The 24,101-nt window shown below is 37.8% G+C and overlaps 1 protein-coding gene across 1 annotated transcript in view; it reads left to right on the forward strand.

Annotated features, from left to right (window-relative positions):
- B3GLCT (beta 3-glucosyltransferase) overlaps positions 1–24,101 on the forward strand; it is a 117,153-nt gene that overhangs the window by 24,873 nt on the left and 68,179 nt on the right. The window contains exons 3-5 of the mRNA XM_042456650.1: positions 3,573–3,612; positions 8,274–8,389; positions 23,256–23,329. Of these exons, the coding sequence (XP_042312584.1) occupies positions 3,573–3,612; positions 8,274–8,389; positions 23,256–23,329 (230 nt within the window). The remainder of the gene's footprint in view (positions 1–3,572; positions 3,613–8,273; positions 8,390–23,255; positions 23,330–24,101) is intronic.

A 24,101-nucleotide genomic window follows, 5' to 3' on the forward strand; every position in this document is an offset into this window, starting at 1 on the left:
TGGTGCTCATCATCTCTTTTATATAGCTCCTCTGTGTATTGCTTCCATCATCTTTTATTGCTTCTTGTAATGTATTATTGTTTTACTGCTGATTATCCCCACCTTTGGTTAACCTTTCCTTTGAGTTCACAATCTTGTGGAAGATGTTTCTTGTTCTTGGCTTGTATTTTATTCTCATTTCTCTGCACACTATAGTTGAACAATTGGACTCACGGTCCCTGTCTGTTCCTGTCTCAGGCCCGTTACAGACCGCCCCTTGGGACGGCCTGTAGGCGCACCTTTCCCCGCCGGATCGGGGCCTCAGTGGCCAGGCAGCAGCCGCTGAGGTCCCGATCTGCCGCTTTCCGGGCTACGGGGAAGCGACAAAAGGCCCCTTCCCCGCAGCCTGGAAAGGGGTGTCCTTGGGGCTTCAACCCCAAGGACACCCGCGGCGGCGGGGAGAAGGAGATGGGGCCGTTTGGCCCCTTTGGTCCACTGGGCGCAGCCGTCTGAAGGCTGCGCCCAGCGGACCAAACCAGGAAGGAGCTCCGAAACGGGTTCCTTCCGGGGTTGCGGAAAGGGCGCCCAGGCCGCCCAGCCGCAACCCCAATACGTCACAACCGCGCCACCTCATTTGGAGGCGGCGCGGCCGTGACGTATCGATGACGGCGGCCGTGTGGAACGGCTGCTGTCATTTTGTGCGTGCGCAGCGAGCACTAGGGTTAGAGCGGTGCGGAAGCACCGCCCCGCCTTAGCCCTAGTACGCACTCTGCACGTACTTTTTAGCCCGTGTGTAACGGGCCTCACTTTTCTTTTTCTTCTCATTTGTGTTTTGTCTGTCATCCATCTTTCTTTTTGGCTACATATAACATCTTTCTGCCTTCTTCCTTGACTATGTCCCTGACTTCTATCCAAAGTTCCTGGTCAATTAGGCTTAAAGCACAAATCTGTTTTTCACATTGTCTATAAATTCTATTGGGATGTTCCTCATATTTCAACATGATAGCTGATTTTGTGTTCGTTTTCAGCTTTATTCTAATTTTTGACATTCGTACTGTACTTCATGATCTGTGTGCCTCAGTCTTTCTACAATTACAGATCTACTAAATAATCCTACCAAAATATCTAATAACCAAAGCCACAGACTGATCTAGTGTTGTGTAGTGGTTTCAACATTGAACTAGGACTCTGGAGACCAGGGTTTGATTCCCGCTCAGCTGTGTAAACTCACAGGATGACCTTGGACAAGTCACACATTCTCAGCTTCAGAGGATGGCAGTGGTAAACTCTCTCTGAAGAAACTTGCCAAGAAAATCCCATGGTAGGGTTGCCATAAGTAGGAAATGACTTGAAGGCACACAACAACAACAACAACATGCTCCCTTACATACCTGCCTATGTTTTCACATTTGCTAGGGACAAACCTCTCTGCCCACCACCCTCTTAGGTACATTTATTGGGGACATGGGAGAGATTCATCTCACTGGCTGCCCCCAGACTCTGGAACTCCCTTCTCAGAGAGATTAGACTGGTCCTCTCCTTATTCTCAGATGAAGACTTTTCTGTTTTGACAGGCTTTCGAAAACTGATTGTTTCAGCAGGACAAGCCTAGTATAATGTGCTGGAATTTCTGTCTGTTACTTTATTGTGCTGTTGTGTTTTTTCATGGTTCATCTTTTCAACTGTTTTTTTTAAATGATAGTTCAGTTCCAGCTCTATGATTCTATGAAGATGTTTGCAGTCACTTTGTAACATTTTTTTAAAAATTGTTTTCAATTATGTGTTTTAAAATCTATTGTAAGATTCCTTGAGTCCCAAACTGGAGGCAGGTTATAAATAAATACAGCAGTAGTAATGATAAATAAATACAGTAATAGTAGCAGTAGTAGTAACAGTAGAAGTAATATTTCACATATTGGTATATAGCTTGTTTACTTAAATGGATGCAGTATTGTTAAATTTTATTGAAGTGTTTTTGGTGACCGCAGTGCAGTAGGTAGTGGTCATCTTACTTTTATATGCCAAGTTTGTTTCACAGCACAGAATAATTCACCACACAAAGGCCAAAGAATTCTTATGATGCCTCATCTGTATCTGCTTGTTTGGGAGCCACTAAATCTACTTCCTTCTTCCATATGTCCACATTCTAATAACTCCTTTTTTATTTATTTAAAAGTCTTAATTGATGTTGTCCACCCATTTATGATGCCTGCACATTAGGAATTGCAAACACTTTCTCATGCTTGAAAGCTTTTAATTGTCTTTAGAAACTTAAAAAAAATAATATTTAGTTTCTCCATGAATAGAGACTGTTTGTATGACCCATCCTTCTTATACTTCTGCATGCGTTGCACTGTAAAAATTTATTTATTTATTTATTTTGGAAAAACAGTCTGCTAAGACATTCTGATTCAGTATGGGTAACCTTTGGCAAGTCATATTCAGTGTCAGAAGATGGCAATGGCAAATGCCCTCTGAAGAGACTTGCCAAGAAAATCCCATGATAGAGTTGCCTTAGGTTGCCATGTCAGAAATGACTTGAAGGCACACAACAATAACAACAACAACAACAACAACAACAACATCACTAGAGAAGGAAGTAGGGAGGCCAGAGAGTGAACAAAAATGAAACACTAGTTGTGGTTCAACAGAGGGCCTCAGTTATCTGGACTTGGTGCATGAGCCATGTCTTTAATATTTTGGCTAGTGAGCAGATGCCACCATTTTATAAACAGAATCAAGGAAGTGTTTCTTCTTGACACTGATTATGCAGTTTGTTTCCCAAACCTGTAGGCAGTCCCAAAAAGCACATACCGTTTCAGTTTGTTTAGTGACTGCCGAATGGCTGCCAAGATATTTTTAGAACTTGGTTTCCTGGGTGATGGTACTGTGAACTCTTTGGTCTTAAGTACAAAGCTTAAATTTTGACAGAAATGTACATAACATTGAACTAATGGATTTTATTTTTGCCTCTGCAACAACTTTTTATATTTATTTAGGTTGTGATGTAATTTGGATTAACTATTTTCATATGTTATTATAGGGTAGTGATCCTTCCTTAATCTACACCAGTTTGTTAATATTGTGATTTTTACTGATACTTCATCCAAACCCATTGTAAGAAAAATGTTTTTTTATGGTGAATATTTTTCCTAATAGTGGAGTTTTATACTTACATTTCTAATACACCAATATAAAATAATTTGAACTCATTTGTCCATTTCATAAATTCAGTTAAGGTGGAGATAGTCTAAACACAATGACTAAGAATATGAACATGGAATTAAAATCTTACCTTAGCTACAAACTCATTAGGAAATTTTTAGCTCCAGCCCTTTATCTACTTTTAGTATGGGGATAATAATGCCATCCTAACTTGTGAGGCTTTGGTGCGTATTACTAAGATAATGTCTGTGAAGCCTGTTAAACACTTCAAATGCTCTATATAAATGCTGATGATGGGAATTATTTTTAAATCTATGAGGGGGAAAATGCACTTACATTTAGCATACTAAAACTGGCTAATATATATTGGTTGACTGAATCTTTTTGTTTGTGCATATATTCATTTGTCATCTGGTTTCTTAATACAGGCGGCTGAAATAAGTGGAAACTCGAATCAAATAAGCAGAGGTAAGTAAGCCTTTCACTACTTCAGTCTGCAGTAAGTCTAGTAAACCTGGGCTGGCTGCATGTGCACTACAGAAATAATCTGGTTTGACAACACTTTAACTACCATGGCTCAAGGACATGGAATTCTGGGAATTCTCAGAATTACATAACCTTGAGCCATGGCAGTCAAACTGGGGTCCAACCAGATTATTTCTGAAGTTCATATGCAACACCAGTCATGTATGCTTAATACAATGTCAGTTTTATTCTGTGTGGTACATTTTAGGACTGCTGGAGACATAGCTGATAGGATTAGACCACCAGATCATAAACTCCTTCTCCTTTCATTAAAAAAACACCCCCCTACTAGATTAGACTGCTTATCCCATTCAAGATCTTGCTCCCCACTATTAGCATTCAAATTCTTTTTGGAAGGTTGTAAGGAGGACATAAAAAAATGCTTTCCAATTCTGACTTCCAGCTTCTGGTATTGTCTATATTGCCTCTGAAGTTACAGGATTCATATAGCCATCATGGCTAGTAATCATGGATGTACCCTTCTTAAATTGTCTTGGTATCTTTCAAAGTCATTTCAGCTGTGGCCTTCACCGCATCTTATGAAGAGGCAGGATGCCTAATTTAAATTGCACATGTGGAGGTGTGCCCATCCTGAATCTTACAAAACAATTTGATTACATGACCCCAAGTTCTAATATTACAATAGAGCAAAAAGAACATCTCTCTCTCTACTTTCTCTCCATTGTGAATATTTTTTGTAAATCTCAGTAATATTTCCTCTTTGATGCATCCTTCCTCAAATTTCCAATCTTTCACAAGCCTTTCCTCAAAGAAAGTGATCATTTTAGTCATAATTTTCTTTACCTTTCCAAGCTCTTCAGAATCCATTTGGAAGTTTAGTAACCAGCACTTTTTACAGTGTTTCAAGTGTGTCTGCGGCTGCATCTGCACTAAAGAATTAGTGCAGTTTGACACTGTTTAACTTCCATGGCTCAATGCTATGGAATTCAAGGAGTTGTAGTTTTGTGAGATATTTAGCCTTCTCTGTCAGAGGTAGTTTTGTGAGATATTTAGCCTTCTCTGTCGGAGGATTCTGGTACCACAACAAACTTCAAATCCCATGAGTCCCTAAGATGGAGTCATGATAATTAAAATGGTAACACAGTGCATTAATTCTGCCGTCTGGCAACTGGTTCATGATACTGTCAACATTATTTTCTAATTTCATTTTTAAGTAGACATATTGGAAGGTTTATATCAGGGTAGACTATTTCTCTATCTGGACAATTGGCAGTGCCTTTTCACTATTTCAGGCAAAATTTCCTATCACTTGCTACCTGGTCCTCTTGGCTAACGAGCCTGAGATTGAACTTGGATTTCTGCATGCAAAGTACTGTATATGCTCCATCACTAGGAACATGGTTGTTCCCCATTCCTCTATCCCCTTTTAGCACCAATTAAGGCTTTATTGAGCTTGATAAAGAGTGCTCCTGTGCTTCAGTTCAGTGTGGTTATATTAACCTCTTTCTTAATGCCACTCCTCTAGTTATAAATATATTTATTAATGAAGCTGTGTAAAACTGTGTCATTACATATATGGTTGTCATTTGAATACTGATTAAACATGATGATGATAATAAGCTAGAATTAATCCATCTAGTTCTTCAGATCCTCAAGTTGATTTGTGCCGAATTCACAATTAATCCGTCTTTTTGGAACCTCCTTTAATCTCAAAATTATTTTCAGTGAATTTTGGCATGTATTACTTTGTTTATTATAATGAGTAATGAGATGAATAAGAAAAGCAGCCAACATTGCGGTTATGATATTCACAAACATGTTGTAAACACTTTCCAAAAAAAGAAAGGAAAGAAAAGAAAAATTTTCTAAGTTGCCAACTGGATTGCTTTTGATTCTGTTCGACACACGCACACCCTGGGTTTACCATTTAGTGGTTATTTAATGTAATAAAATATCAGTGTGGAGGCAATTTAAGCTTTAAATGACAGTAGATTTAGAAGCTTTTTAGAATTGCTGCTGTTTTGGCTCCATTACAACAAATATTGACATGCTATTTCTTTTATGTCCCTGAATTATTTTGAGATAAATTTAGGAATAGCAGTCTAATCTACTTCTTTCTACCTAAACAATAAACAGTTAAAAAATGAATACAATGTGCCTGCTCCATACGCGAGCGCATCATTCGCGGCTTCCACTTTATGTGGAAGCCGTGCTGCAATTAAATGAATGGGGGGTACACCTGTGGTGCGTGCACCCCACACAACCAAGAGCACAAGCGGTGCTTATGCGGAATTTGCCTTACGCTGGGGGGTTTGGAATGGATCCCCCGCGTAAGGAGAGGCTCCACTGTATGCAAATTTAAGATTTAATGCACTGAGGCTTGCAGTATTTGCACAATACTTATGTGCCCTGAGTGTTTGTAATTATTCATGTGGCAGATGTAAATACTTGTCTAATTAGCCTTTGAAGCAGCTATGAGATGAAAAATTCTGCATTGCAAACTAATATTTTCAGTGGCACTGAGGATATTTTAAAGGTCAGAGGACATTTTTAAGGTTAGCATAAACATCTAGTAATGGAGGAATTGTACAAAAGATGGATAAAATAATGCCGCTGTGGCAAAAGAGTTGAATGAATGAATGAATGAATGAATGTGGTTATATTCCTATTCCCTTTCATAATGGAGCAATTTAATGTTCAAGGAAATTTACCTAGAAGTTAATACTTAAAACATAGTAAAATAAACCCTACATCTACACTTACGTGCCCACGTGTTTGTGGACATACGGATGTATATCAGATAATTCACTTTTTACATGTGAAAGGCATCACGCTCAAAAGAAGGCTTTGGATCCTGCAGAAGGATAACCCTGGTAGAAAGGAGAGGAAGTAGTTTTTCCTCCTACTTCTGCTGCATTAAGCTCTATGTCCCCCACTGTTCCACCAGCCTTCCCAAGCAGTCTTGCAGTGTATACATGGGGCTACAGAGAAATGGAGGAATTAGCAAAAGTTGCCTCCCCCCATTCTTTTACATTGTAAACATACACTGAGAAAGACTTGACTTGGAGAATGCTCCCACCTGTGGCAGCAAAGTATGGATCTAAGTAAGATTTATGTAGAAATGCTTAGGCAATAGCAAGTATAGCTGCAGCAACATAAAACCTGTGTGCTGCAAGGCATGAGCAAACAGCCAGCTGGTGCAATAAATAATATATCACTGGACAACTTTTCTATTAGAAGGGACAATGTGTTTTACTGAACATATTTACAAACTAAGGTATATTTGAACAGCTGTGGAATAGCTGGCTGTTGTGAACCAGTGAGAAGAACCGTACTGTATTTATAATGAGTTAAGTGTGCTTCGTAGAATATCAGAAAAAATATGAACATTGGATGAATTTAGTTTGCACCTACGAGACAAATTTAGATTTGTTTTTACTGAGGCAAGATAGATCATCTGCAGCAGTGACTAACTGATGACAACTGTTTACTTTAGGCTAAAGAGTAAATTGCTTTAGCCCCAATATAGAAACAGTGTTTGAACTGAATTTACGGAACTCTTTGTATGAACTGTTTACTGAATATTATTCACACCACAGTGTTTGTGAATTGAAATCTTTCAAAACAGCTGATGAACATTTTCAGCCTAGTTCAAGAATAAAGGAGACAATAGTAAATTTTCATCATAACTGAAAACTTTTCTTTCAAATTCTCCACAGAGCTCAGGGCCCAGAAATAATAAAATAATAATAATAAAACATTAATTTATATCCCGCTTTTTGTTACCACAATCAAAGCGGTGTACAACCTTTAAAAAATACAATATATACAATTCCCCCCCTTAAAAAAGGATTAAACAATTTTATCCATTAAAATTACAGACGATAAAATCTAAAAACAATAATACAATAATAAAATACTGTGGGCAGAGTCTTAGCTTATATATGTCTGTGGGGGGAGCGTTACATGGCCGGGTTCTATTCCGGGAAGGCCTGCCGGAAGAGATCAGTCTTGACAGCTTTCTTGAACTCTCTAGGTTGGCAATTTGATGGATCTCATCCGGCAGCCCATTCCATAAAGTGAGAGCAATCGTGGAAAAAGTCCTCTGGGAGGTTGCTGTCAATCTGGTCTTTGTGGACTGCAACAAATTCCTCCCAGAGGATCTGAGGGTGCAGCGCGGATTATACGGAAGGAGGCGTTCCCTTAAGTAGGTTGGGCCCAAGCCATGGAGGGCTTTAAAAGTAATGACCAACACCTTGTACTGTGCCCGGAAACTAATAGGCAGCCAGTGGAGTGATTTCAATATAGGTGTAATATGGTCACTCCTAGTTGTTCCTGTAATCAATCTGGCTGCCATATTCTGTACCAGTTGAAGTTTCCGGACTAGGCACAAGGGTAGCCCCATGTGGAGCACATTGCAAAAATCAAGTCTTGAGGTTACCAGTGCATGTATTACAGTTTCGAGGTCACCCGGCTCCAGGAAAGGGCGCAGCTGACGTATCAGCCGGAGCTGATAACAGGCACTCTTGATCATTGCATTCCTTCTCAAATCCTTCTTTAAGTTAATTAATTGATTAACTGAGATGTTTCTATGTACTATTAGTAATGGTATTGATATTCCTTCAATTATTATTTATTTTCAGTTGCAGAACTAAAAGAAATTATATTTGTCATCCAAAGTCAGAGGAATTCTTTTCATTTGAAAAAAGCAGAGGAGTTAAAGCAAAATATTTTGAAACAGGTTGCATCTCTTGGAAAGGTATGAACATCTGCAGTGATAGATCTTTTGCCTCAAACTTCCCATTTGAATTATCTTTGTAGAATGTGTTTGATACATTTTATTTAAGTATGGAAAGAGTCACTTGTTTTGTTTCATAATCCTTTCCAGGATTGCATTTCCCCTTGTTTCATCCCATTTATCTTCCAGTTTTACATCCTGGATTCTATAACAAATGTTAGAAATAATGTGTTGCCACACATTTTGATCCCCTTGTTTTTTTAAATATCTTTTCCCTCATTTAAACACTTTGTACATATTAAAATATGGACATACCCCTACCCTTCTCTTGTAATAATACAATGGTGTTAATTTGTTTTATTTGACAGCAAGGTGCCAGATTTTTAAGCTTTCATTATTGTACATGATGTTTGTTTTTATTATACAGGTGCAGAAACCTATACATTAAAAAAAACCAAAAGTGCCAATGTGAACATCAGAGTCAAGGCTGTTTGGAGAAATTGGGATAGAAAGAAATGACCTAATTGTATACTGTGCCTGCTTTAAAGACTGATCAGTTTGTTGTGGCTGTGTTCCTATTATAAACCTTCTTCATTTTAGAATGTGTATGTTTATAGTTTTCTGTCACTCACCTCTTATGTGTGTCATTGCAAAAGTTCTGGAGGTGTAACTAATTGGTTTAAACTACTGCATTTTAAAAGAAGAAGCTGTGAGTTCGGCCTCTACGTCATGTCTTTTTCAGTTTGCAAGTGTTACTCTAATATAGTCTTGAACTTAATATTTTCAAATATTTGAATGGCATAGATGGTTGAATAAATTATGCACTGTTGTTCTAGAGGGTAGTAACTGAGCCAATAGGTTAATTACAAGAAAATCCCATTTTGGAAGAAAGGTTAGGATATAAATCCAATAAATAAGAAATAAAATAAAAGTAAAAAGTTAAGACTAAATATTATGAAAAGCTTCCTTATAGTATAGACAGTTGGGTGGTAGAATAAACTGCCTTGGAAGATGGTGTACTCTCCCACTTGAGTGATGTTTTGCTAGATGCAGGCTTGTTACTTATCAGGCATACTGTAGTAATAGATTTTTTACATCAGCACAGAACTGTAAGATCATAAGAGCCATGTTAGATCCTAACAAATGTCTATTTAGCAAGCATTCTGTTCACATGTTATCCAGTTAGTTGCTTATGGGAAGCCCACCAGGAGGATGTGAGTGCAAGAGTGTGTTCTGCAAAATTGATATAGAAAAGTATACTATCTCTAATACAGGGGTGACATACAGCCATCCAGGCTACAAGCCCTTAATGGATTCATTCTTCATGAAAGAATCTAATCCGAGTCCACATAGCAGCCATCACTGTATCTTGTCAGTGAGTTTTGCTTTTTAAACTGTGTACAATTTGAAGAAGTACAGGTTGAGTATCCCTCATCCATAATGCTTGGGATCAGAAGGGATTTTGGATTTTGGATTTTTTCAGATTTTGGAGTATTTGCATATACATAATGAGATTCCTTAGAGATGGAACCAGGTCTAAACACAAAATTCATTTATGTTTCATATCATCTTACACACATGGGCTGAAGGTAATTTTATACAATATTTTTAGTAATTTTGTGCTTGAAACAAGGGTTTCACCTTGGAAATGAATGAACAGGAGCACTGCAGCCATCACCTTGAAACATCATATCCGTGCTCAAAAAGTTTTAGATTTTGGAGCATTTCAGATTTCAAATTTTTGGATAAAGGATACTTAACCTATACTTCCTTTTATCTGTTCTGACCTCCCATTATTCAGCCTCAGTGGACGACTCCAGTTTCTAATTTTAGGAGAGGTGGACAAATGCTCCCCCCCATTTTTCCCATACATTTCATAATTTTATATATCTCATGTGTCCCTTTATATAGTTGACTCTTTACTAGACTAGACAGCTACAAACACTTTAAACATTCCTTGTAAGATATTTGCCTCAATGCCTTGACCATTTTAGTAGCCCTTCTCTGTACAGTACTTTTTCCAACTCTAGAATATGCTTTTTTATCCAGAGATTAATTTAGAAGTCTCTTCCAACTCTGAGATTGTAATGTATGTGTAAATTACATATTGAGCAGACATAGACACAAACTGTTTGGGAGCTATAGAAATTATTAGCACATCTCTGGCAGTACAGGCCATACCTAATATCAACTCTGGCTAGAGTTGTATGATGTAGAGGAATGTTCTTTGTGGAGTGAACATAGAGTCTATATATTAGTCTAGAAAGCATTGACTTGAAGGTCCCATTTTGGGGGAAAGGCAGGATATAAATCCAATAAATAATTAAATAAAGGTTGTTAGCACAAAATCTATCTTAGAAATGACAACTGTGCTCATATGAATTAATAATTTTAAAAGTTGCCATGTTACCACTAGATGTCAGTACATTGTTACATGTATTTGGGTTCATAAATGGGGGTTGTAACTTGTGTTCATACCTTTTATGTAAATTATTTTAGAAATTCAGGTCTTTTTGAGGTGAAAATTTGTCTTAAGGGTCTTAACTGTTTTGCATATTTTATATTCATTCTTTCAATTTTTTTATCTTATCCTAAATTACCTTCAGATACATTGCCTGCTTATTTTTATCTAATTCTATTTTGTATTATTATCTATTGTTTTATATGTAGTTTGTAGAATGTACACCATTGGCAGGTTTCATTTTTATCGATTTTATTGTTTCTATGTACAGCACTGTGTAAATCTACAGTGCTATATAAATAAAGTATAATAATAATAGTTTTTTGTGGGTTTTTCAGGCTATGTGGCCATGTTCTAGCAGAGTTTCTTTCGGACGTTTTGCCAGCATCTGTGGCTGGCAACTTCAGAGAATGCTTTGCCTGGAAAAAATTTTCCAGGTGAAGCATTCTCTGAAGATGCCAGCCACAGATGCTGGTGAAACATCAGAAAGAAACTCTGCTAGAACATGGCCACATAGCCTGAAAAACCCACAAAAAAATATGGATGCCAGCCATGAAAGACTTCAACTTTATAATAATAATAATTGCCCTCCTCATCCCAACCCCACAATTAACATTATAGTTGCATAAACTGAGATTGTGAGGATAGCAGTTGGTTCAAGGTTGTTCATTGAGCTTTATGGATAAGTGGAAGTGGCCCTGGTTGGATATATCATCTGTTATGATATGGCACATAAAGCAGAATTAAACAACAGGTGTCAAATGACCCCCCACCCCATATATTTTTTTCTCATAATCTATGGCTGCCAATGGGTGTCTATAAGACAATGTATGATGATTCAGCTGTTTGTGGTGGCAAAGTCTTAGCAAGGCAAATATAAACAGTAGGCCTTATATTGCTCACTCGGGGCTGATGATTAATCAGTAGTTGTATATAGAGTAGAAAAAAAGTATGGAAGCATTGATAGTGTCTGAGAAAATGGTGGCAGGACATGAGTTGTTTTGCAAGAAGTAAATGGTTGCATTATGGTTTCTACAATGTAAGGAAGTATTGTATTGTGTATCTTCACATGGTCACACCGTATTTGTTTCCTTAAAAATGTCCTTGAGCTTTTAACAGCTATTCACACCTTTATACTGAAAAGAGCACTATCTGTTTTCCTTTTTCATGAACTTTTATCCTTCCTAGAAGATATTTTTGATAATGGTTTTGACTCCGTGTCATAATTCCTTTCAAACATGTTTGGCTTTTACTTGTCAACACTTCACAGAAATGTTATACCTTTGCTACAAAATGTGATAACTTGTAAATTGATCTTAACTTCTGAAAGACTGAGCACTTGACTGTGGTAGTGGTAGTAATACATTTGCTTTTTCAGTGAATTTATCATTTTTTAAATTTCATTTTATACAAAATGGCCAGTGATGTCAATGTAAATACAGGTATGACAGAGACAAGAATATTTCAAAATACAGTAAACAGTGGTGTATTGAAGTAAAAATAGAAAAGAGGAGTAGTAATTTTTCATTTAATCCTAAACAGTAACAAAGAGCTTTGGGTGCTATCCCTTGTTATCCTTATAAAAGGAAATTCACTACATTCTCCTTCCCAAGGCTATCTCCTATATTTCCCAAAATGCCTCTTCAGAAACTTAGGAAACCATAAGGAAAAGCCCAGGATATGGAACAGTGGACTGTCATGTAAATGAGAAATTATTGAAAACTGGATACAGATCAAAGGGAATCCAAGCTGTTTTTATGAGCTGCAGCTCAGTTTTGGCAAAATGTCACCAGGACCACTAATTTTAGACAGTGTTTCTGAAAATCTGTGTCAAATACAAATGAGAAAGAATTAATTTTTCAAACAAGTTGAAGAGCTAAAATGAAGATGATTTACTGATATTTCTGGAACTTGTTATTCAAATTACAGGATTAATCTGTGCATAGTAATAATACAGTATAAAATAGGAAATAGGTGGGTTTAGTATTGCCATAACACAAATATAGTACCAATCCCTGTCACACTTGGGGGGGGGGGGGATTCCAATTCCCTATATCAGAAAGCTTGAATTACCAGGGTGGTGGATAGAATACTGTGATCCCACCACATTTGCTGGAGTTGGGGGGTGAAGGATCCCCTTGAATGTGGAAAACCCGCAAATACAATATATATATATATATATATATATATATATATATATATCTTTTTTTACGTAAGAAAACACCTCTCTAGGAATCTCACTCTCCTCCTGTGCAACTCTGTGGTCAATATCTGCCAGATGTTGATCATAGAATCATGCTGGAAGATCTACAAATGCCTAGAGAAGTGTTTTCTCTAGGAACTTCTAGGCTCTCAAGCACAAGTCTATGATCAGTTTCTGGCAGAGTCATACTGGAGGACCTAGAGAGATTCCTAAAGAGAACATATTAATCAAAACCGCAAATAAACAAATCCACAAAAGTCAAAACCACAAATGTTGGAGGGCCAGCTGTACTAGGATTAGATTTGAGAAACACAAGTTCAAATCACTACTTAGCCCTGAAGTTCATGGGCTGGTCTTGGACAAGTTGATGCTGTAATGAACTTCACAGGATTGTTGTGTGATTAAAATGACACATACAACATAATTGTTGTAGGAAATGCAGGATGCAAACGAAGCAGAAGAAAATAAGTGATAGCAAACATTAAAAATTGCTGGGATGGAGATCAGATTACAGAATTGCATATCAATGAATATTACAGGTGACTGTTTTCTTTGAGTTAGATTTTATTATCTCTGCTAATGAGCATTCCCATTTTGGTTTATTATGCTTGCCAAAAACATAATTACAGGATATGTTATGCAGTTTCCATCTGTCTTGCTAGTGGATTGTTAATTTTTCTGTATTCATTTTTTACTGCAACATGTTCACATTTATTTTGACGTGAAATAGTAGTAGTAAAACATCCTGTTTCCTTGCTAACACTTGAGAGGTGTTAATTGGCATACACAGGGTAGCTCAGTAGAGAAAGAAAATAAGACACATTTTCGTTCCTTTAAAAAGAACCATTTCATTGAAGGTGAAATCTTTTATTCAAATGATACATGGTATGAATAAGATACTATAATAAAATGTATTGGTGCAAGCTATTGCTTATACTTGGGGTAGTTGTTACAGTTACAGTTAGTTTAGAGTTCTTGTGTAGAGCCCAATTGACATGTCTGTTCTCTTTCCTAAGGCCCAACAGAATAGATTGATGCTTCCATTAACTTTAGTAAACCATGTGCAGAAAAAATCCCCAAAGCATTGTGCCCCTAATGTTAAAGGGATCATAACTCAGTTGCAGAGCACATGCATCAAACCTAGAAGTTTTCTGGTTCAGTCCTTGACATTTACAGTTTAAAAAGATCAAGACACAGCCTAAGACACTGAAGAGCTGGTATGGAACAGTTTCCTATGTCCTTCCATATATCTACTTACACAGAAGATGTTTGTACATCATAAAATTGACAAATGAACTGCTGCACATGATTCATAATGTATGATATTGAGGAAGATAATGCACTGGGTTAAGTTCTTACTGCACAGTTCTGTCTTAAACAAAAAGTCAGGAGATTGCCATCTTGCCCTGGGTTAATAGCCTATGGAAGACACAATAAAGTTCCATTCTATTTTTAAGTTATGCTGAAGTCTCAAGACTTAATAGCAATCCTTTTAGTTATATGAAGTGTTTATATGAACCCTTTACATTTTTCTGTAGGTTACTTAAAACAAAGATTAAAAAAACCCATTTAAAACATAAGAGAGTTCTAAACAGTTTAGTCAAGCTGAAATGGTAATAAGCTCCTAAAACACTTGATTAAATGCATACTATGTATATTGGTCATTGCCTAATGTGGATGCCAACACAGAGAATACTTCTTTTCTTATTGCTTTCAGACAGAAATCTGTAGTCATTGGCATTGCGTTGGACAACATGACAGATATTCCTTGTTGTAATCTGATCTTAGTTTGCATAGGGATGTATATGCTAATATGTATAATATGCAATATATATATATTTAACTGTGGCTCAGTAATACACTGAAAACCATTATAGATCCTTAGCACAGGTGTAATATGTATAGATGTACTTGCTTCCCCCATGTGCCAGTGAGTAACCTAGCCACTGTATTCTATACTTGCTGCATGTTCCACTATAACTTTAAGGGCCAACCCAACCCAAAATATAATACAATAATGCAGTCTTGAGGCTACCAATAGTAGTCATGGTAGTCAGGCTGTTGCTTTCCAAGAACAGGTGTATTTGGATAGTAGTTAGCATTCCGAGTCAGAGAAATCACTTGGGCCTCTATTGACAGTGGTGGATCAAGGACAACCTTCATACTCCAAGCTCTTCCTTTGAGTACATTTTGTATACAGAAATTGTATTTGCCCTAATTCCTGGACTAAGGAGATACATCATTGCCCCCAACTTCCAGCTTTATTGTATTAGTCCTCATCCAACGCACCCGTACATTCAGGCACTAACATAAATTGTGCATGGGCTCTCTTGATTCAGCTGCATTGGAGAAATATAGCTGAATATCATCCCATAGTGAAATAATTAAAGGGCAATTTTACACAAAAATAAAAGGAGTGTTGAAGGAATCATGTGAAATTTCAAGCTGAACACATTAATGCCTTACGCTAAAATATTTGCAACTTCAAACTATTGTGTTTTAATCATTTTGAATAGGAAATTTATAAATTGTCAAAGTAGTACAATTGTGAAACTACCTAGGCTTATAACACTCAACTTTGGAATGTTGGACTAATTCTCTTACAGTATTTTGCGATGCTCAGGCTATCACTGGAATAAAGCCAGTGAGTGAGAATATAAAATGATTAGATTGCCACAAATTCCACATACTACTTACTGTTTGCTGCAGGCTGTGCAATCATTTTGGTAGCATGCACATAATTATGCTCTTCATTTAAAATTCAGGATATAGATGGAAGGACTACATGAATTTCTGTTTGTGCAGTTTTGGATATGGAATGCATATTTAAAATTATTTTTCATGGAATTTTGTCTTTTCTACATATGAACGATTCTCATACTGTAGTTTAAAATGCTGTTTCAATTACAGAGGCCTGGTACACATGGGCACAAAGCAGCATACTGCCACCGATACTAGGGTTCAGGAGCACACAGTAACTACATGCTCCTGAACTCTAGTGCTTGTGGGCGCCACCATGATTGCGTGGCCCTGCCCACATGGAGCGCGCATCCATGACGTGTCATGTGCAATGCGTCCAAACAGCGTGTCGCATAGGACATGCCACCGCGCCACTGGAGGGCGCTTATGCCACCTTACCAGCGGCGCGAAAAGGAGCTCCGTTTCAGAGCTCCTTTTGGGTGCATGCATCGTTGGTGCGGCAACCAATCCAAGGACACTCCTTTTCCAGGCCACGGAGAAGCGGCATTTTGCTGCTTCTCCGAGGCTCGGAAAAACATTGGATTGGGGCAACAGGGCTGCCGGTGAAGCTGCCCTGGCCCCAATCCAGCACAAAAAGAGGCGGCACAGACCCACCCCTTTGAGGTGGTCTGTACAGCCCCAGAATTTTGCTGTTTAACAAAATTCAGTATTTTCATAAAAGTAAAGTTACTCACATGATATAAAATATTTACATCAGAAATTAACATGCAGCCAGTTCCCATTAAGGGTAGCAAATACAACTCGTGCCAATTAAAAGAATTATTTATAAACCACTGGAGCAATTGTAATAACATTTCTGGAATTGTTTCAACAACTTATACTTAATTTGGTTACTAATCTTACCTGCATTTCTTCCTGGATAGTTAAATACTTTCTTATCATTCTTAGAAGATTTCTGAGGGGCTGGACAGATCGCCATCCCTTTCTGTCCCAGATGGAGACCGTGGCAACCAAATGCCACAGTCTCTGGGAGGCCTAAAAAGAACCCACTCTTGGTGGGTTATTTTTAGGCCGCGCGCAAGGCACCATTGGCACGGCCACGTGCAATGATTACATCCATGTGGCGCAATGATGTTTGGGCGCTGCGCTGCATGGATGTCATCATCACATGCCCCATATGGCCAGGGCGTGTGGTAGCGTTGCTGAACGTGTAACCCCTCGTTCTAGCCCAGGCCGACGCAAAGTGCCCATCTGTACCGACCCTTAGTTTACAATGAAAGCTGTACTTCAGAACTGTTCATTCACCTAGTTGGTAATGAGAACAAGAATGGGCAAAGGCAATCTTGCCTAAAACATGACTTCCTACTGATTTTTTTTTAAAAAAGCAACATGAAATATATTTTCTCTGAAGACTTAGCATACAAGTCAAATTCACAAATTAGGAATTAATTTAAAAAATAATAAAACTAGTGCCCAAGTACAGATGCTTGCGTGTAACATGTAAGCTGGGAATGACCAGCAAAGTCTTTGTTGCTGGCTATAAAGCACAGGTTTTTAAGAAACAAGCAAACAAACAAGAACAAAAAAGGAAATTCCACAAACTATGTACACTAGATGTTGGTTGAATGCTAGAAATACAATCAATATGGTAATAAGTGTAACTGTTAAAATCCACAGTAATCCAAAATTGCTCATTGAACAATACCTCTAAGATGTCACATTATTTTGCACCCTAATATTGCACTCCTTTCCATTTTCCAAAATGATTTACCTTGCAGTCTGATGGGGAGGCATTAGGAGAAACGTCTGAACCCCTACTAAGCTGAAGGTTCTTCATCCAAAGGTAGATAGTTGGTATACAGTAGGACCTCCATATCTGTGGGGATCTGTTCCGGACACCCACCCACCCACAAATACCAAAATCTGCTTATACTCAGGTCCTGTTTTTCTTAATGGCAGCATGGTGCACACACGGCCACTAGTGCAGCCACATGCACACATCACCATTAAGAAAAATGGGGGCTTGCCATCTGCGGATGGTTAAATCCACAGATGGCAAGTCTGCCGATACAGAGGATGGACTGTACTATTAATATGGTCAAGACAGAGAAATGGTTGCCCATCTCCTGGACTGCTGTCTTGCAGAGGGAAGCTTTTGAATGGAAGACATGGAATTACATTTTCAGAATAACCAGATGATGGTCTAAGACGGTGATCCCCAAACTTTGGTCTTCCAGATGTTTTGGACTTTGGCTCCCAGAAGCTCTAGCCAGTTTGGCCACCAGTCAAGAATTCTGGGACCTGATGTCCAAAACATCTGGCAGATCAAAGTTTGGGAATCACTGGTCTCAGGATACATTATACAGTCCCACTGGCTAAGTCTAAACCAAACTCTATAAGCCTTCCACCTGACCCTGTTATGCTTCCACCAGCAACATGTTTTTCATCATGGGTAGGACTTTGTAATCTAGGGCTGCATTTGCACTGTAGAAATAATCCAGTTTGACACCACTTTAATTGCCATGGCTCAATGCAGTGGACTTCTGGAAATTCCATAGCATTGAGCCATGGCAGTTAAAGTGTTATCAGACCGGATTATATCTGCAGTGCAGGTGCAGCCTAAATTGGACAGTGGTTGAGAGGAGCTATGACTGATCAGATGTTGTTGTTTTATTTTAATTAATCTTAACTCAGTTGTTTTTAAATGTGTTTGTACTGTATTTTAATTGTTTTTGCTTTATTTCACCATTGTTCATACTAGAATACAATTAGTTTGCAGAAGTGTGGATATACATTTAATAAATACCCACAGTAGTACTTAGAATTGCTCAGTAATAATCATCATAGAACCATAAACAGTTGGAAGAGACTACAAGGGCCACCCAGTCCAACCCCCTGCCATGCAGGAGTAAAATCAAAGTACTTCTGACAAATGGCCATCTAGCCTGTTTAAAAACCTCCAAAGGAGGAGATTCCGCCATTCTTTGAAGCAGCTTATTTCACTGTTTAAATATTTGCAACTTCAAACTATTGTATTTTAACTATTTTGAATAGAAAATGTATAAATTGTCAAAGTAGTACAAATGTGAAAGTAGGAAGTTCTTCCTAAAGGTTAGGTGGAATCTCTTTTCCTACAGCTTGAATCCATTGCTCCGTTTCTGGAGCAGCAGAAAACAAGTTTGCTCCATTCTCAATATGACATACCTTCAGATATGGCTATCATGTCACCTCTTAACCTTCTCTTCTCCAGGCTAAATATACCGAGCTCTGTGAGCTGCTCCTCATAGGGCATGGATCTTAATTAATGATCATTCAGTGTCACACATTCACTCAAACAGTCCTCATGTTGTGCGCTAGCCTTATTTGCGCTTGAGAAAGCATGCCTTTCCCAGTCTACTGCCAAACACACTACTCTTATGTGAATTAAAAAATAATTGGGGTGTTGCTTAAGTGAATTGTGTGGATACCATGAAGCCTGTATGTTAGGTCAGACCAACTCAAACATCCCCTTCAAATTTCACAACAGTCTGTTTAGTAACAAACAAATAAACAGAAACTTCATTTTATTTATATGGGTTTAAAAGAAATAACATAAATAGATACATCAGAATTTTTTCAGACATGTCAATATTCTTATGCAGTATGAGACATTATGAACTGCTAAAGAAACTGGATAAAATTGCGAAATATGTAATTTTAGCTGTTATAATAGCAAAACTAAAAGGAATATTTCTGAAGCTGAATATGCAAATGTGGCACCAGGTTTATCTGAAATGGCTTTTTAAAAAATACTTGGATACAGCCAGTGTCTTTCAAGCAAAATCAAAGCATTTGTTATAAGTTTCTCATGCAGTTTCCCCTTTTTCCTCTCTTAAAAGGCTGATGTGAAGAGAAGCCTGCCCTCTTCAACTTGAAGGGAATGTTTGACATGGAGCCATACCATGCACATCTATTCAGTTATAAATAGCTTCGTTTTCAACATAGATCCTAGTCAAAATCCAGACTTCTGATAGAAATGTTGTATATTTTATGAGATGTGCAGAAGTGCCATTATTTTATAATACTTTTAATAAGTATAATAATTGAAATAAATATTATAGTTTAGAAAGGGCTGAAAGATGTATGCAGGATTTTATGTAATATAGGAATGTATCCAGTCCTTTGATTGGATACCATCTGTACTAAATAAAAAATACACTATGTATGAAAACTTCTGACATTTCTTTCTTCTTCAGTGCTCAGTCTATACTCGCCAGATGTTTTGAAGTCCAAAACATCCAATCGGGGGATGCTGATGTATAGGGTGCCCTGGATTCTGTTTCTGAATAAAAAGTGTATTGTGCTGGCAGAAGTTGAATGTCCTTTAATTATGTGGCTTTCTGTAGTACAGTACTCTGGTTCAATACAATTGGATTATTACCTGTAAATTGAGAATGAAATATCGGAGGCAGGAACTTGTCCTTCCCCACTGAACTAACAGCTGCAGTGTTTCCACCATGGCTAGTTGAAACCATTTGCACAAACCTTATCTAGATTTGCCAACCAGGATATAAAATCACGCCTCATCATCTACCACTCTTCATCCATGGGCTTCTTCCCTCTCTTTAGTGATTATATAATCAATCAGACTAATAAAAGGTTGTGAGGTTTGCCTAACCATCATCTGCTTGGTTTGTGGGTTTAAAGAAGAATTTTTAACTGAACTAATTATAGTAGATTTTGTATGCATGTGTGCTCAAGAACAACTCAGATTTATTATATAATCAGATTATCATCTCAAACAGCCTTCTTTTCTGGCAGGAAGTCCAGGGAAGTATAATACCTATCAGAAAAAAATGTTAGAAGAATTTGGCTTTGTTTAACTATGTCTGATGGGAAGTATATTGTTATGGGGAAGTGGGTTGCAGCTGTAAGATAAAATATGGTCCATAATAACCATGAGTGTTCAAGGAATTAAAAATGGCAGATTATATTTTATAATATTGGTTTATATGAATTTGATATTTTAATTTTAAAAACAGAAATAGTAGTGTGAAAACTGAAAGACCAACAAAAGTTACTATGGCATGCATCTTCAGGATCTTCAAGAATCAATGATAAATTTCTTTATTTCACATTTCATTGTGAATTTTCCAAATTTATACCTCCCACATATGAATACAAATTGAAACACAGTTAAATGTCAAAAAGCCATGATTTCCTGAAGTTAGTGATGCTGTTCACATTAAAAAAAAAAAAAAACGCTGGCTAAATATTTGAAACACTGAGTACAAAAAAAAGGAAATGTACAAAAATGCTTTACTCAGTTGAAAAAGTAAATAAATATTTGCATGTTTGAAAAGTGGTATATTTGAAAATACAGACATATATACTACACACATACACACATATTTCTAATTTATGGAAAAAATGCACCTGAAAATACATTAACTGTGTAAGACTAAGAACTTTACCACATGACCCCTGTTCTCACAGCAGACACACTAGTAAAAAAAACCCTGCTAGTACAGAAGTCATCACGGCACTTCTCAGTCATGCAACTGGGGCTGCTGCCCCCATGCTCTCTTTGTGACTCTCCTTTAACCCCACCATGGTGTCTTATGCCCTATCTCGCATGCCTTTAAGTTATCTTAAAACTTTCCAATTTTTTCATTTAATTCCGGAGCTCTGCTACCACATTTGAATTTTTTCTGTTTATTACCAGTAAATAAAGATAATCAGGGTACTTGGGGGAAATGAGGGAGTTGGGGGACAGAGGGAGGAGGGGACACACCATGTCACTGGCAATCACGGAACTGCCCCAGGAATGATGTTCCACACTTGAAGACTTGAGTGCTTGACAAGTAATTGACAGGTTTTCCCATCAGTGGAAAGGGACAGGCTGGGGACAGAGCAGCTATGGTTCAGTGTTGGCATTGTGCAATACGTATTGCCAAAGTCACTTCTTTCCTGGTGTAATCATGGTTTAAAAGCTGTATATAGTAATAGCTTAATAAAAGCCAGTCTTATACAAAATCAGAATGGAAACAACAATGAAAAAAATGAGAACTTGTCCAAAACTACTTAATAGATTAGCCTTCTCTAACTAGGGCTCACATCACTAAATGCACGGATGACTTCAGTTATGTGTATGTACTCAAGGGTATAAAGGAAAGAAAAAAAATTACACATTTTTGAGTTAAGTAGCAGTGGAATAGAGAAGTATATGACAGTTTAATTAAAGGTATTCCCAACATGGAAACTGTCAGTAATGCATTTGTCTCAGCATTGCTGTTAAGTAAAACTTGTGGGGAAGGAAATCATTGTTTCATTAAAAACAAAATAAATAGAATTTACATTTTTGATAAATTGCTGTTCAACGGGGGCCTCCGGTATGTAAATGCTAAATTGGAATTTACTGATTGTATAGTGAGTTAAATAGATGAGACGTAACTGGAACAGTATTTTATTTGGCTGATACTGTTAATCAGCCTATCTTGGTTTATTTGTTAAATTTGTGTTATCCAGTTTCAGCATAATGTAGTAGTTTAAGTGTTGGACTAGGATTCTTAGAGCTTGGTCTGAATCTTAGCTCAGCTATGGATATACACTGGATGACCTTCGACAAATCACACTCTCTCAATCTTAGCAATAGTGTCATGCCCCCTGTGAACAAATTTTGCCAAGAGAACATCAGGAAAAAAACAGGCTGACTCGAGGAGAGAGAGCGTGTGCTGTCCCTGGAAGCCCCGCACCCAAATCTCTGCCAGAAGTCCCCCCCAGAAGTCCTGCTCCCCACATTGGGTGACATCAGTGTGGGAACGCCACTGCCTTATTCTAGTGTTCAAGATAGAGCAGATGAGAGAATAAGTGTACTTTACCCAGCTTAAAGAGATATGCAGCTCTTGACAGCATCAAAATTGTGTCTCTGTGTTTGTTAAGTAGACTTTTCCTGCAAAACAATATAATGTAATGCTATTATTATGTGGTGCTAATAGGTTGTAAAAATAGTGGGTTTTTTTTTACTTGTTTGATTTATATCCATTTTGAAGATTTTATTGCAGTTTTCAGTAAGTGTACATGGATAGCATTTGGGCTGTCTCTGATCATTTAAACTGTAGATTAAAAGAGCAACCTAACTGAATGACCTTAATCCAAGTACCTCATACCCACCTTGACAGACCTAAACAGTTCAGAAATGTATTAGTCCTTTGGGACGAATAGTTGGAACTTGTATTTTCCATTTTAGATACCTTTTGAATTTTGTGCCCAGACTGTTGATGCTGGGTATCAGTTTATTTTAGATTGAATTAAATTGAAATTTTAAATTGCATTTGAAAATACAATCACTGTGAAAGTTTTCTATTACAAAATATGATTTTGGTAATTTAAACTGTTTTATGAAAAAGAGTTCTTCAAAAACAAATGACGACAAAGAACATTTTGTAGAAAAAGTTGAAATAAACATGATCTGTCGTTTTAACAAGAGAATTTTCTAATGTTATTTTATTAATATGTGAATCATAAAAATGTTTTTCTTAAAGGAGTTGCCCACAGTTCTGCTTATTCATCAGATGGACAATGAGGGTGCATGGACAATTCTTCCCTTAATGCACGAGTAAGTGTGAAAGTTGAGTATGAATTTTGAGGCAGCAGACTGGGCCAGTTCAAATGTGCGTAATGGATAGAATCAAAGGTCAGTATTCTGTGTCAGCTGCTTGGGCTTTAGGCCTGGAACACATGGGCCAAATAAGGCAGCTTCTGGACACTTTGGGGACGTGATGTTCAAGCGATGCACACCGCCAAAACTGCTGGAAGCTGCTCCCGCAGCACCACAAGGAGTCTGGCACTGCCGCAAACAGGGATGAAGATAACCCAGCTCCTGGTTGTGCTGGATTGGGACATGGTGGCATCCCGCTTTGGAATTGGGCTGTGTGGTTGTCACGGTCCTGGTGCAATTGCAGCCAGAGCGGCCAGAGTCCACACCTACAGGCCCATCTGTTTCACCCCTTTGTTAAGTGCTGAACTAAGTGACCTCTTCTGCCCTGGAAAATCTGATGGACATATAATTCACCCATGGTCTGACTGGTGGCAGAATAGACCTTGTTCTCCCTATGCAACTGATGTCCAGTAAAGGGGTGTGGGGTTAAGATCGTGGCAGTAGTGGCACCGTAAGTAGCAATCATGAATATGAAACAGTTACAGATGAGTAAATCTAGGTAACTGTTCTGTATTCATGATTATTACTTAGTCTTAATTATGACACCATTGCCATGATTGTAAATGCCACCCCCCTCCCCCCCACATCAGCCTGCTTTATTGGGTAACAGCTGCATTTGAAGAAAATGGTTCATTCTGCCAGTGATTGGAGCACAGGTGAATACAGTGGC

The sequence above is a fragment of the Sceloporus undulatus genome, chromosome 3, assembly GCF_019175285.1.
Source record: "Sceloporus undulatus isolate JIND9_A2432 ecotype Alabama chromosome 3, SceUnd_v1.1, whole genome shotgun sequence".
NCBI classification, from domain to species: Eukaryota; Metazoa; Chordata; class Lepidosauria; order Squamata; family Phrynosomatidae; genus Sceloporus; species Sceloporus undulatus.